The sequence below is a fragment of the Saimiri boliviensis genome, chromosome 2, assembly GCF_048565385.1.
Source record: "Saimiri boliviensis isolate mSaiBol1 chromosome 2, mSaiBol1.pri, whole genome shotgun sequence".
NCBI classification, from domain to species: Eukaryota; Metazoa; Chordata; class Mammalia; order Primates; family Cebidae; genus Saimiri; species Saimiri boliviensis.
Genome location: NC_133450.1, coordinates 70,156,988 through 70,171,559, shown reverse-complemented (window position 1 = coordinate 70,171,559; position 14,572 = coordinate 70,156,988). Strand labels below are relative to the sequence as shown.

The window sequence follows — 14,572 nt, the reverse complement described above, 5'->3', positions numbered from 1 at the left end:
ATTAGTTGGACATAGTGGTGTGCACCTGTAGTAGTCCCAGCTACTCAGGGGTCTGAGGTGGGAGGACCACTTGAGCCCAGGAGTTTGGGGCCGCAGGGAGCTATGATCGTGGCACTGCACTCCAGCCTGGGTGCCAAGACAAGACCCCATTTCAATCAGTCAATCAATCAATCAATCAATCAAAAATAAAATGCAGACTCTGAGTCAGTAGATCTAACTGGGGCCCACAGTTCGATTCTGCATTTCTAACAAGCTCTCGGGCTATGCCCGTGGTGCTGGGCCCAGGAGACACTCACTTCTGGGAGCCACCAGCAGTCTCACCTGCAGGGAAGAGAGCATCGGGGCTGAACACTTCCTGCTGGTCCCAGAGTGGAAACTAAAATCATACCAGATAAGTGTATTTTTGTGCCATGATTGTATTTTATAAAAAAAAAAAAAGAAAGAAAAAGAAAAGAACTAACTACATTGTTTCCCCTGCCATGACTTCCCCTTACTGCCTTTAAACAAACAGCTTTGTTGAAAAGAAGCAAGGGAGTGCATCCACCGGCAGTTAAATAAGCATTTATCAAAAAAGGAGGTAACTTGGCGGACAGGCCAGAGGCTACGGGAGCCTGCAGCAAGTCCCAGGTCCGGGACAGGGAAGCCCTCCTGGAAGATCTGAAATGTCAGCTGAATTTTCGAGGCTGAGTGGCAGTGAGGAGAGGAGGGAGGGAGACGTGTTCCCGGCAGAGGAGACTGTGTGAAGAGCAGAGGCAGAAAGAGTGCCAGTTAGAGGGGTCAAGACATGCCTGCAGGCCTGGGCTCAGAGGATGGGGAAGGCAGCGGGACTGAGGGACTGAGACTCGCGGGTCACAGCGGGGAGGAGTGAGAGGCACCAGCGCGTATCAGCAAGAACTTAGCTGAATGGGCTTAACGTCGTAGACAGATGACAGATCGCTGGGGCTATGGAGTCCTGAGGGGGCAAGCACAGGGGAGGGTGACTCCTTGTATAGCTATCCTGGTAAGGGACGGTGGTGGGTTCCATCACCTCTCAGGGGAACAGAGAGGAGATAATGAGGACTGTTCTTGGCCCCTAAATGTGGCCGTGTTGACTAGAGATTCTCTGTTCATCCCCCAGGCCTCTCCTGTCACCTTTTAGGCATCTTGTCCCCGTCCCTGCCCCTCTGCCTCAGGTGGAATTCCCAGGACACACAACCAGGAGCCTGCTTTACCTCTGATGCTTTGGCCCTGTGTGATCCTACAGGTAGATCTTCTCCAGGAGGAAGGAGGGAGCCATGAAGATTTCTCCCAGCTCCTGAGGAACTTTGAGCAGTGGTTGCAGGCGGAAAATTCAAAGCTTGTTAGAATCATCGCAATGAGAACTTCTACAGCTGAAAACTTGAGGACCAGAGAATCAAAGCTTCAGGTCTGTTCCCCAGGAGCGGCCCCTCATCCATGGGGCTTGCAGCCACAGATGCTTTGCCACCAGGGGGGTCTTCAGAAGAAGGAGCACACCCATGATGTGTGAGCTGTTCTCCTCTGTCTATAGATAACGGCTTTTACATTTTTGTTGGTTCAAAGATTTTAGAACTTTTTCTGGCATTCATGCACATACTCAGTGTGCTTCTGTATTTCCCTACTTGGAAAATACCACCACTCATCACTTGACTCCTGTGTCACTTAGCTATTGCTGGGTGACAAACCGTACCAACAGTTTGTGGCTGAAAACAACCACCACGTATTTAACCCGTGGTTCACAAGCGTGGCAAGTTAGGCTGAGCTCAGCCGGGCAGTGCTTCCAATCTGTGTGCTGTCAGTGGTCAGTCAGTGTCTAATTCTGGGGCTATTAGAGCTGAGAATGTCGGGGACTACACACGTCTCACGCTCCTGTGGCACAGTCTCGACTTCTCAGAGCAGAGGCAGAGGAGAAGGGAGCAGCAGCAGCGGGCAAGGACTTTTGAGGTCAAGACTAGGAGCCAGCATCACGTTAATTGCCCTGCATTCTGTTGGCCAAAACCAGCCTAGATTCAAGGAAAGGAAAAAGAGACTCCCACCATTTGATGGAAGGGACTGCGAAGTCATATTGTGTGGGTGTGGATGTGGCTGGGAGGTGGGAGATGAGGGAAGTCACAGCCATTTTTGCAAATGAACGACCGTTTCTCTTCTGTCTTCTTCACTCCCACATCTAATTGGTTGCCAAAACTCCTTGATTCCACCTCCTAGACATTTTGCACTATTACTGTCTTAGTTTAGGCACTTACCATTTTTGGCCCTGACTACGGCTGTAGCCTCCCAGCTGATCCTCCCTTCTTCCTGTTGGGTCCCCATCTAGGTCATGGCTCATTCTGCAGCCAGAATGAGAAATATGGCCTTGTCCTTCCCCTAACAAAAACCTTTTACTATAGAGTTTAACCCCTGAGTTTATTACTCAAGGCCTTTCTCAACCAGGCCCTAGCTCACCTCTGTTTCCCTATTTTTCTGCGATTTTTTCCCATATGTTTAGGTTTAAATTTATTTTTATTTATCTGGCTTGGGATTCATTTTAACTCCTGATTCTGGTCTAGGATCTTTCTGAAAAACTCTTTAGAATAACTTTTGTTTTTTTTTTTTCTCTTTTTTTTTTTTTTTTTTTTTGAGACAGAGTTTCGCTCTTGTTACCCAGGCTGGAGTGCAATGGCACGATCTCGGCTCACTGCAACCTCCGCCTCCTGGGTTCAAGCAATTCTCCTGCCTCAGCCTCCCGAGTAGCTGGGACTACAGGCACGCACCACCATACGCAGCTAATTTTTGTACTTTTAGTAGAGATGGGGTTTCACCTTGTTGACCAGGATGGTCTCGATCTCTTGACCTCGTGATCTACCCGCCTCAGCCTCCCAAAGTGCTGGGATTACAGGCGTGAGCCACTGCGCCCGGCCTGTTTTTTTTTCTCTTAACTCCCAAACTTGTTATTTGAATTTTGTTTTTACTAACAATATTTCTTAAAATATTATCTCTGCCTTGTTCCCTTTCTCCTCTCCTACTGTGATCTCATTTAAACATATGTTACTACTTCTCACTGTGTGCTTTATGTCTCTTACCCTCTTTTGTGTATTTTTCATCCTTTTCTCTCTTCATGTTGCATTCTGGATAGTTTTTCTGATCCATCTTCCAGTTTACTAATTTTCTCTTTAGCTGTGTTTCATCTTCTGTTACACATGTCTATTGAGTTCTTAACTTTTTTTGTTGTAGTTATCAGTTCCAGAACTTCTATTTGGTCCTTTTAATAATTGAGTGTACCACTTTTCTTATCTTTATTTTTTTTTCTTGTTTTATAGTTCCTATCTTAACTGAAACTGTCACTTTTCATACCTTCCAGAAGCTTGCTAAAATTTTTAAGCCCATCTTTTAATTCTTTGAACATAGTAAACATAGCTCTTTATAGATTGTTTCTAATAATTCCAAGATCTCAAGGCATTTTAGGAATGTTTCTGTTGTGTATCATTTCTGCCTGTTCGTATTCTTGGTTTCTTGTGTCTTTGTGTGGCTGCTTTGTGTGCTAGACATTATGTCTGCCAAAATATGAATAAGAGTTATTTAAGATTTAGGATAATCTTTTCCCTCAGAGTCAATTTTGTTTTCTTCTGCAGGCAAGTAGGGGCCTTTCATTTTGGAGCCACTAAATCCAAGTTCAAGGCTTGAGTCTCCCTGATCTACTAGCATGACTTTGAACTGGGCTGCAAGTCCACACAAGGTTCAGGTTTACTTCCGGTCCGTTTTTGTAGGGTGAAGGTATTAGGAGCTTGGCGAAAGGGTGAATGAATCCTATCAGAACCTCCACCTCTGTAGGGCTAGACTTTGATCTGTGTCTCCCTGGCCCGGTGAGGCTGCCAAAAGCAAAGGTGTTTTACAGCTATTCCTTCCAAACTGGCAAATATTCTATGGGCAAAAACAGGTCTGAACACAGCGCTGACTTCCCTGGGTTTTCATTCTTTCCCAGGTTGTGGCCTGGTGTGCCTCACACTCTTTTGTTAATCCTTTCGTGCCTTTAAAATGCTTTAAATATTTTGTCCTTAGTGAGAGGTTTGGTCCCAATTATCTAGTTGGCCATTACCTGGAAGTCTTCCTTGCTTGCTTCGCCCATCTCCTCTCACTCCTTCCGCCCCACCCCCACCCAACTCCAGCATATCAGAAATGACTTTCTGTTCCTCAGGTTAAAGCCCCTTGCTTTTGTACAGCATACGTTCCAGCAGGCTCTGAGAAGCTAAGCAAGGTATCCCATGTTACATGCTAGTAGGATGGGCCAGAGCCAGGATCCAAAGCCAGGGCTTAAACCTGGGCTCCTGGATTTCTAGCCCCGCTCCTACTGCCCCATCACACCTCCTCTTAGGAGTCCCGAGAATAGGCTGGGCGCGGTGGCTCGAGCCTGTAATCCCAGCACTTTGGGAGGCCGAGGTGGGTGGATCACGAGGTCAAGAGATCGAGACCATCCTGGTCAACATGGTGAAACCCTGTCTCTACCAAAAATACAAAACATTAGCTGGGCATGGTGGCGCGTACCTGTAATCCCAGCTACTCAGGAGGCTGAGGCAGGAGAATTGCCTGAACCCAGGAGGCGGAGGTTGCGGTGAGCCGAGATCGCGCCATTGCACTCCAGCCTGGGTAACAAGAGCGAAACTCCGTCTCAAAAAAAAAAAAAGGAGTCCCGAGAATAAAAGTTTCTGTCTCAAGGGAACACAGGACTTACATGAGAAAATCTGCACATTCCAACACCACTCTGCCAGGCTCAAAATGCCAACTGAAAGACATGTTCACAATGACAGCTTTTAGGATGATGCTACCTCTAGTCAAGCCCTCTGGAGGACTTGGTCCTGGAATGTCAGAGTTGGACGTAACCACTGGGGGTCTTCAGCCCAGCCACCCATTCCCGAGGCCAACCTGTAACATTCCTGAGAGCAAGTGCTGGGTCTTGGCTTGAATTGCACAGATGGAAGTGGGAGTCACACTTTATGGATTCTGTCTGCCTCCTCCCTGCCCACCTGTCTGTCGAGTGAAATTTAATGGACCCATCCTTACCAGCCAGGTGGCACTGTCCAGGCCATTTGAAAGCTGCACCATAACGCTGCTATTTCCCCCCAGGAGCTGGAGGCTCGGGTGCCAGAAGGTCAGCATCTCTTTGAGAACCTCCTTCGTCTCGGGCCAGCAAGGGGGACCTCAGATGAGCTAGAAGATCTGCGCTACCAGTGGATGCTGTACAAGTCCAAACTCAAGGACTCCAGCCACCTGCTGGTAGGTGCCGAGGATGTGCAGGTCCTGGGTTCTAGGGATAGGACTGTAACTGGGCCTAGATTCCCCTGGGGATAGGTGCTCAGCCTGCGTTCACCCTGCCCTGTGCGTTCACACACCACACAGGGGACAGGAACACTCACGGGTCCTGGGAACTTGACTCACATGATGCTATTTGGCCATCCAACCACCTTGTGAGGCTGGAGTCCTAGTGAGGTAGTTAATATGTAAGGGGTGCTTCCTACCGCCCAAGCTGAGGGCTGTGCGTGCACTCTCCCGTTCAGGCTGTACGGCTTCCCTCTGCTAGAGTCATTGTATCTCCAGCCTCCAGAGGGGGAGCGGAGACTCCAAGCAGCGAAAAAACTTGCCCAAGGCCACATGGGTGGTCAGTGGCAGAACCAGCCTGCAAACACACCCCTGTGTTGTAGGCGTGACCTGGGGAAGCACTGGAGTGGCATCAGGAGCCCTGGGGTCCAACCCTGTGTCTCTAACTTGCCCTGTTTCTCCGTTGAGCAAGAACCTCCTTTTGGGGAGACCCTGTGTCTCCTCACACAAAATAATAATAATAATAATAATAATAGCAAAACTAGTATTGATCATAACCTTTGCTCAATACCATGTCCTCATAACAGTCCTTTAAATAAGAAAGTGCTGTTATACGCTCTGTGAACCAATGAGGAAACTGAGGCACAGAGGTTACGTTTCCCTAAATCTGAGGAAGGTGTTGAGATGGCCCCTAAGGGCCCTTCAGCCTCAGACCCCAGCCCCAAGCTGGGCGCCCCAGGCTTTCCTGGCCCCAGAGCAGCCAGGATGGCCACTAGGTGTCAGCCCAGCCCCAGCCGGGTCGACCATGGCCCCAGCCGGCCTTGGCCAAGGCCTACCCAGACAGAATCCCAGCTGGGCCTGAAGTGTGTTAAAAAGCTCATTAAATCGAATCACCTGCTGGCTCAGGCTGTCCAGATGACCAGAAGTTTTAAAGAAACACTCCCCTGACAAAATGAATATTCCATTACAGGCTCTGTTGGGATTTAAGTTTCACTCACTTATTTTTTCCCCCCCTTTCCTCTCCTTCCTTGAAATAACAGACACAGAGTTCTCCAGGGGAGCCAGCTGGATTCCAAAAGGTACAGTGTCTGCCATCTGCTCCACGCGGCCAGCGGGCAGGGTGCCTGGAGGGTTGGTGGGCCCGTGACACTGGGGCAGGACTCGTGGGCTTTCTGGAAGGTTCCAAGAAGACCAAGGAACATTTATGGGGGATCACCTCTGGGCTGCGCTGTGCTGGGCCCCAGGGTTCTTGCTTTCAAGAAACCCCAGGGTCGGGGGTCAGCTGACAGGGTGTGACAAGCACATAGCAGAGAGGGGGTCTTGATCGCCTCCCAAATCAGGGCACGCTGGGGAGTGGGCAAAGATGCTCCCGGTGATTACTCTGTGACAACAGGTGTGAACTAGGACTGTCCCAGGAAACCTGGGTTGTTGTGGGCAAACTGGACGGTGTGGCCACCCTGGTGATGGAGGGTATGCGGGGCTCAGTAGGAACAGGAGAGGGAAGCGTTGTGCCTTTGAGTTCTCCTAGGCAGGAGTTCCCACCTACCCCACTGAGCCATGCTCAGAGCCACTCCCAGGGTCTTTGCAGGCTGAAGCAATAACAATAAGAGCAGTCATCATGACGACAGTGAGTAACAGTTACAATTGTCACCCGAGATGCTTTGTATTGGCCATCCACAGGGTGTGGCAGGAACTGTGCAGACGGTTGTCATTAAGGTCTCCTGTAATTCTCCCAGTGACACCCAGGAGGCAGCATAATCTCAACTTTCAGCACGAGGAAACAGAAGGGGCAAGCCTGAAGTGACTTGTTCAAGGAAGGCATCGGCCCCTTGGTGGTCTCTGGCCTCTGACTCCAAAACTCACGTTGTTAACCTTCTGCGTTGTGACTTGGGGAAGACTCCCCTGGGGCCTGGAGTGTCTCCCCATTTCTAGAAAAACCAAGTGTAAATCAGTGTACCCTGGTGCCACTGTTCCCAAGAGAACCAATGCTCTGTTCTCCTGCTAGGCGTTGGCCCATAATGACACGGGCCTCCAGCATGCTCTGGTCCAAGGAGCTCCGACATCCTCGAGATCTCTCATTCTTTGGAATCTGCATTTCCCAGAAATCTGTGATTTCTTCTTGGCCTCTGGCTGGTGGCATAAGTAACATCGGTAGGAGAGTGGGTGACCCATGGACTGGGCAGGGCAGTCACAAGACCAAGGCTGGGCCCTGGGCCTAACACCAACTGGTTCGTGGCCTTGAAGGAGTTGTTTGGCCTCTCGGGGCTCACTTTCCTCATGTAGAAAATGGAACTTGGTTGTTTTTTGTTTCTTTTTTGAGATGGAGTCTTGCTCTGTCACTAGGCTGGAGCGCAGTGGCGCAATCTCAGCTCACTGCAACCTCCAACTCCCTGGCTCGAGCTATTCTCCTGTCTCAGCCTCCAAAGTAGCTGTGATTACAGGCATGTGCCACGACACCCAGCTAACTTTTTTGCATTTTTAGTAGAGACAGGGTTTGCCATCTTGACCAGGCTGGTCTTAAACTCCTGACCTCAGGTGATCCACCCTCCTTGGCCTCCCAAAGTGCTGGGATTACAAACATGAGCCACTGCACCTGGCCTAAAATGGAACTATTAATGGCAACCTTACTTCATGAACTTATTTTGAAGATGGTGTGAACTGTTGTATATGAAAGCAGAAATGCTTGTGATCACTTAAGCCCTGCCCACAACCCTCAGTTTAGAATAACAAATAGACTTCTCTTGAAATAGGGAAAATCATCAGGAAAGGACAGGTGGTCCACACAGGCCAGCCTGGTGGGTCCTGGTGGGAGATGCGGAACCCAGGACCTGGTGTCCAGACCGACTCTAACTCCTGCACTTCAAACCTCTCTCTGGTTGGACACTGCCACCTTCGCAGCCCCCAGGCCAAGATCCATGTGAGCGTCAAGTTTGGGTCCACTGGTGTCTAGCCATGGCGCCTAGCACGTAGTAAATACTCACTAAATGTTTTTGAGGCTCTGTTGTAGGCACTGAGATATGTCAGCCACCTGCCCTGGAGACTGTCCATCCTGCTTGGGTGGAGAGGGACATGGGGCCAGAGCACATGTGTCCAGCTGATGTTGCTTAGTAATCACCGTAGAACCCTCTGGGTCAGAGAGCTCTGAAGGTCAGACCACTTGGGATCCGTGTAGCTCTGAGGTATATCTTGTCTATGGCCAGATGTTGGGTGCAGCTTGGTGGGGTATGTAAAGCAGGAAAGCCCTGAATGACTAAAGAATCTGCTTACTTGGGCTATGTTTAAAACAACTGGATGTGTAAAAATCTGACTTTGGTGCTTGCTGGCTTTTGAGCTAACAGATCTCCTTCCACGTGAAGAAGTAAACAACGTGGGGGCCAACACACAGAGATCACTGGTGGCTCCTTTATAGGACAGCTTGTTAAAACATAGATTGCTGGGCCCCGTCTCTGGAGTTTTCAATTCATTAGGTTTAGAGTAGCCCATGAATCTGCATTTCCAACACGATCCCAGGTGATGCTGCTGCTGCTGACCTGGGAACCACCCTTTGAGAACCACCACTTTACACTCCGGGTTCCAACACAGGCTCCACCATTCGTGTGTGTGACCCGAGGGTCATTTAGCCACAGTCTGCCAAACTCAACTGAGGGTCCGCTGAGCTCCTGGTAGCAAAGTTCCTGTGGTAACAATGGCACATAGTAGGTTCTCAGGTGCTGTGTGAATGAGAACCTGGTAGACTTCTGCAGACACGGTCCTGCTTTTCTTTCTGAGAGTTAATGAAGTAACGCCTCCGAGGGGCAAATCCTCCCTTCGCTTTGGTGTGGGCGTGGTTTTTCGTGGGTGGGGCTGCGGTGTGTGTCTGTGTGGTATGCATACACATGCCCGTACGCACGTCCCCGGGCCTGGCGGGTAGAAAGTAGGTGCTGTCCTCAGAGGTTGTCATCTTGCCAACTTAGAAACATTCCACCTATTATTTCCGGTCCAAAGGGAAGGGGGGCGGGGAACCCTACCCCAGAGCTAATTATTTATGAGCAGTTGGTAGCCCACACTTTTTCCCTCCCTCCATGCTCCGCGTCACTGAAAGCCCCAGCTACGTCAGTGGCTTCAGCCTGCTTGTTTGTATAAACAGAATAATTAAGATTTATTAAATTTGCAGCTGCCTACGCGCTTGCCAGCTCACTGCTGCGGGAGCGTTTGCCCGCAGCATTTAGACACGTGAAATGTAATTGCTTTTTGAGTTGTAGTTGGGCTGAGAGTCTAAACTGCATTCCTTGCACCGGCCCAGGGAAGCGGTATAGCCCTACCTGAGACCAACATTTAGTTGGGGATGGATTGGCCAAAGGTTCTATGAGCCTGGATGAAACAGGGCAGTGCTAGTTTGCGGGAGCAGAGAGCAGCCATCTCCCATCCATTTCATATGTGGGCTCTTGGAATATAGACCCAGGTCTTGTGTGACCTGAAGGTAGCATTGTATTTATTTGACTATGGTTCATAGGTTTTAAGACTCGTAATTTTGTGAGTTTTCACATCTCTGGAATTCGGGTGTCTTATTACAATGTAGTTCTTCTAGTGAAGATTTGGGTTTACTGCCCATCACCCCCGACCTGAGATTCTCTTAAATGAAAATGTCTGCTTGCGGGCTGGGTTCTGTTTGGTTTTCCTTTGGACCACACTGATTGTGAAAACTGAGACCGCCAACCTTGGGGAGCTCCAGCCTGTGGTTCAGACTCCTGGGGAAGAGTTTTGGTTTCTCACCCTTCCCGCAGTGCCGAGAGGACTTGGAGTTTCCTGGCCTCCTCTTTCTGTGAGCTGGGTTTATTCCTCATTTCTCCTTACATTGAAGGCACAGCTCCCCTGGTGCCCATATTGACATGGGCCTTCCAATCAGATGTGCCACCTTGGTTGCTGTTCTTTTCCCTCTTAGCCATTTGTAAAATAATGGTGCACTTTATAATCAGCGTCTTAGATTGGATGAGTTGCTGTAATACCAAATCTTAGTGAGTATTTCATGTTAGATCATAACTTTCTCTCAAAATTATGATTTTGTTGTTGTTGTTGTTGTTGCAAAAAATTCCTCTTGTGTTCCAGGCACTGTGCTGGGCACTTGTGTGCTTGGATCTTTAACACTCACAATTGCCTTCTCCTTTTTTAGTGGGAGGAAATGGTTTCCGGGTCCCTTGGCTCCTCTTTCACACATGCTATGGGGCCAGATGGGAGTCAGGAGAGGCAACAGAGCTTGAGTTGTTACCCCTGTGACTTAGTGTGGAACTCTGGGGGCAGGTCAGATCTGCTTCTGCCCTGGTCACAACCAAAGGCCTGGGCTTTGCTAGGGCCATGCAGTCTCTGACCTCTAAAAGGGGGAGCCAGGGACAGGCTTCAAACCATGCTCTGTGTCATCCCGGGTCCTTGCCACTCCATCCGTCTACACAGCCCAGAAGAAGCCAGTCTTTGATGATTTGTGAACAAGTTGGTGCTAAAACTTTGGTCATGAAGTATTTGAAACTAGTCTTTGACTACCGAGATCCAGAGAAGCACACATGTCCCTCACCTTCCACACCCCAACTCCTCTGAAATTCACCCCAGTGAGGTACCCAGCAGCCTTCTCTTCACTAAGACCAGTGAACTGCTGTCCTCATCACACTTGGTCCTGGGACCCTGGGGCTGATGACCACAGCCTCCTCTTCCTGCTGCCTCCATCCTGATACCTCTCTTTGTTTTATTGTTTGCCAGTTATCTAAATCAGTGTTGCTAACACTCAGTGTTGATGAAATATTATTATTTAATCCACAGTTCATATTTTAAACTTTTAAGCTGGCTCAATGGTCTCTTTTGAATTTATAGACTTTCTTTTTTGAGCAGCTTTAGATTTATAGAAAACTGGAGCAGAATGTGCAAAGTATTCCCATAGACCTCCTCCCATCCCATCCGCCTCCATCTTCCCATTAATTAACAGCTTGCATTGGTGCGGTCCTTTTGCTAAGGTTGATGAACCAGTATTGATATATTGTTATTAACTCAGCCACAGCTTGCCTGGGCGCTCACTCTTGGTGTTATACAATCTATGGGTGTGGACAAATGTCTAATGTTCAGTATCCACCACTAAAGTACCATGCAGAAGAGTTTCATTGCCCTGAAAATCCCCTGCGCTCCACCTGTTCATCCCTCCCCACCTCTCCCCAGGCCCTGCCAACCACACATCTTTCTGCTGATCTCTGTGGCTTGCCTTTTCTAGGAGGTCCTATGGCTGGACTTATACACTATGCAGTCTTTCAAGCTGATTTATTTTACCCATCAACATGCATTTAAGGTTCCTCAGTGTCTTTGTGGCTTGATAGCTCATTTCTTTTTTCTTTTTTTCTTTTTTTTGAGGTGGAGTCTCACTCTGTTACCTGGGCTGGAGTGCAGTGATGCGATCTCGGCTCACTGCAAGTTCCACTTCCCGGGTTCAAGCGATTCTCCTGCTTCAGCCCCCTGAGTAGCTGGTATTATGGGCGCACGCCACCACACCTGGCTAATTTTTGTATTTTTAGTAGAGATCAATTTTCACCATGTTAGCCAGGATGGTCTCGATCTCCTGACCTCAAGCAATCCACCTGCCTCAGCCTCCCAAAGTGTTGGGATTACAGGCATGAGCTACCATGCCCGGCCTCTTTTTTTTTTTTTTTTTTTTGTGACATAGTCTTGCTCTGTCACCCAGAATGGAGTGCAGCAGTGCAATCTCTGCTCACTGCAACCTCCACCTCCCGGGTTCAAGTGATTCTCTTGCCTCAGCCTCCCGAGTAGCTGGGATTACAGGTGTCCGCCACCATACCAGGCTAATTTTTTTTGTATTTTTGGAACATCGGGTTTCTTCTTGGCCTCTGTTGGCCAGACTGGTCTCAAACTCCTGACCTCAAGCAATCCACCTGCCTCGGCCTCCCAAAGTGCTAGGATTACAGACATGAGCCACTGCGCCTGGCCAATACGTCATTTCTTTTGCTCACTGAATTATATCACATCGTCTGGACATACCACTTACAGTCTTTCTGGTAGAATTTTTCCCCAGTCTAGGAGCCAGTCCAAGATCACACATTGCATCCATTGTCACGGCTCTATTTTCTGGGCCTCCATTTTTCTTAATTCTTCTTGACTTTGACCTTTTTGAATACAGGTCAGTGTGTGGAATCTCCTTCTGTTTGGGTTTCCCTGCTGTCTCCTTGTGATTGGATTTGTGGCGGGTTCCTGGCAGGAATGTCACAGAGTGGTGCTGTGGTTTACTTGTGCCTCCTGTCAGGAGACACATGGCATTGGCATGTCGCACATGGGCTCTGCTCACTCTGGTCATCAGTTGAGAGTAGCCACCCTTAGGGAGGCTTCTCCCTGTGAAGTTGCTACCATTCATTTCATCATGGATAAGTGACCTGTAGGCGCTGGGTAGAGGCACTGGAAATACAACGCGTCTTTCATCCCATTTCACCAATGGTAGGAGATTAGGTCTCATGGACTGTGATGAACTCTGGGCTGCGATCCTCAGAAATCTGGAGTCTCAGGTTCATCCTGTAAGACCTTGGAGGACTCTTGGTCAGAGCCTCTGTTGAGTATTTAACTCCTTTACACAACATCTACTCCCTCCCCACCGCCATGGACACATTGACTCCTGTTTCTGTACCCTCAGGGATGGTGTATTAGTCCATTTTCATGCTGCTTCTGATAAAGACATTCCCGAGACTGGATGATTTATAAAGAAAAAGAGGTTTAAAGAACTCACAGTTTCACGTGCCTGGGGAGGCCTCAAAATTATGTCAGAAGAAGAAAGGCACATCTTACATGGTAGCAGACAAGAGAGAATGGGAGCCAAGGGAAAGGGAAAACCCCCTATAAAATCATCAGTTCTTTTTTTTTTTTTTTTTTGAGACGGAGTTTCGCTCTTGTTACCCAGGCGAGAGTGCAATGGCGCGATCTCGGCTCACCACAACCTCCGCCTCCTGGGTTCAGGCAATTCTCCTGCCTCAGCCTCCTGAGTAGCTCGGATTACAGGCACGTGCCACCACGCCCAGCTACTTTTTTGTATTTTTTTAATAGAGACGGGGTTTCACCATGTTGACCAGGATGGTCTCGATCTCTTGACCTCGTGATCCACCCGCCTCGGCCTCCCAAAGTGCTGGGATTACAGGTTTGAGCCACCGCGCCCAGCCTTAAAATCATCAGTTCTTGTGAGACATATTCACTACCATGAGAACACTATTGGGGAAACTGCCCCCATGATTCAATCATCTCCCACTGGGTCCCTCCCACAACACATGGGGATTATGGGAACCATAATTCAAGATGAGATTTGGGTGTGGACACAGCCAAACCATATCAGATGGGGAGCTTGTAACTTCCTGAGGAAGCCCCCTTCTCTTTTGGAAGAGCCAAGATTGTCAGTTTTCTTGTTGGTTTCTTGAAGGGTGTGTGTGTGTGTGTGTGTGTGTGTGTTTTCTAAGCATTTAAGAAGCATATAGAAAGGTGTCTTATTTTTAAGAGCCTTCTAAGTGAGGATGTGAGCTCTAAGTAAACAGGCACTGGGCAGGCAGCAGGAGTCTTTTGAAGAGGACCACCTCTTGTCAATACTTGCACATGCAAACACTTTTTGGACCTTCAAAGATGTTTTCCCCAGAGATCATGGCCAAGGCACAACCCTTGACTTGAATAAGCAAAGTGTTAGCTCTAAGAATGGAAGGCCAAACGAAAAAGGACACTTGCAGGCAGACCCTCTATTTGGGAAATCGTTAATTACAGATTGATAGTTGCAGTGGAGACCCGGGCTGGGTGGGCCTACAGTTCACTGTCTTGTCCCTTTTCTCTCTCCCTGGGTGGGTCACAGGGGTCAGAGATTTGGCTCTACCTAGCCCAGCAGCTATGGGAAGAGCCACCTCCTCTGTGAACTCACACTCATTCAGCTGTTTAAACAATGTGTCACCCCCTGCCCTCCGTTCTTCAAGTCACTGCTGAGGTACATGCAGCCAAGAGTACTTATTCATTGTTTTAAGCAGGCTGTTTTACAAAATCAGCATCTAAGGACTTTGGTGAGGGAACACATTTGAGGCTGGAGGCACAGGGATAAGTGTTATCATCTGGAAAAGATACTTGGAGCAGGGAAATAAATGAGTTGACTCAGAGAGGAGAGGTAGAGAGACAGAACTGCCCAGGTCAGACCCTCCCAGGAACACCTGCATTTAGCAGTGATTCTGCATTCTGTTTTCACCCTCACCATCGCTACCGCCATTACCACCACCACCCTCTCCACCTCACCATCACCACCACCACT

The 14,572-nt window shown here is 48.8% G+C and overlaps 1 protein-coding gene across 10 annotated transcripts in view; it reads left to right on the top strand.

Annotated features, from left to right (window-relative positions):
* The window catches only part of SYNE3 (spectrin repeat containing nuclear envelope family member 3), a 103,155-nt gene that overhangs the window by 79,537 nt on the left and 9,046 nt on the right, over positions 1-14,572 (top strand). For 7 of the 10 annotated variants that reach the window (XM_039469453.2, XM_074393563.1, XM_074393561.1 and 4 more), the window contains 3 exons: positions 1,244-1,405; positions 5,095-5,244; positions 6,327-11,942. In XM_039469453.2, the coding sequence (XP_039325387.2) occupies positions 1,244-1,405; positions 5,095-5,244; positions 6,327-6,572 (558 nt within the window). In that variant the 3' untranslated portion in view covers positions 6,573-11,942. Of the gene's footprint in view, positions 1-1,243; positions 1,406-5,094; positions 5,245-6,326; positions 11,943-14,572 lie in introns of those variants that run through there. The other 3 variants (XM_074393567.1, XM_074393562.1, XM_074393568.1) reach the window with 3 other exon arrangements.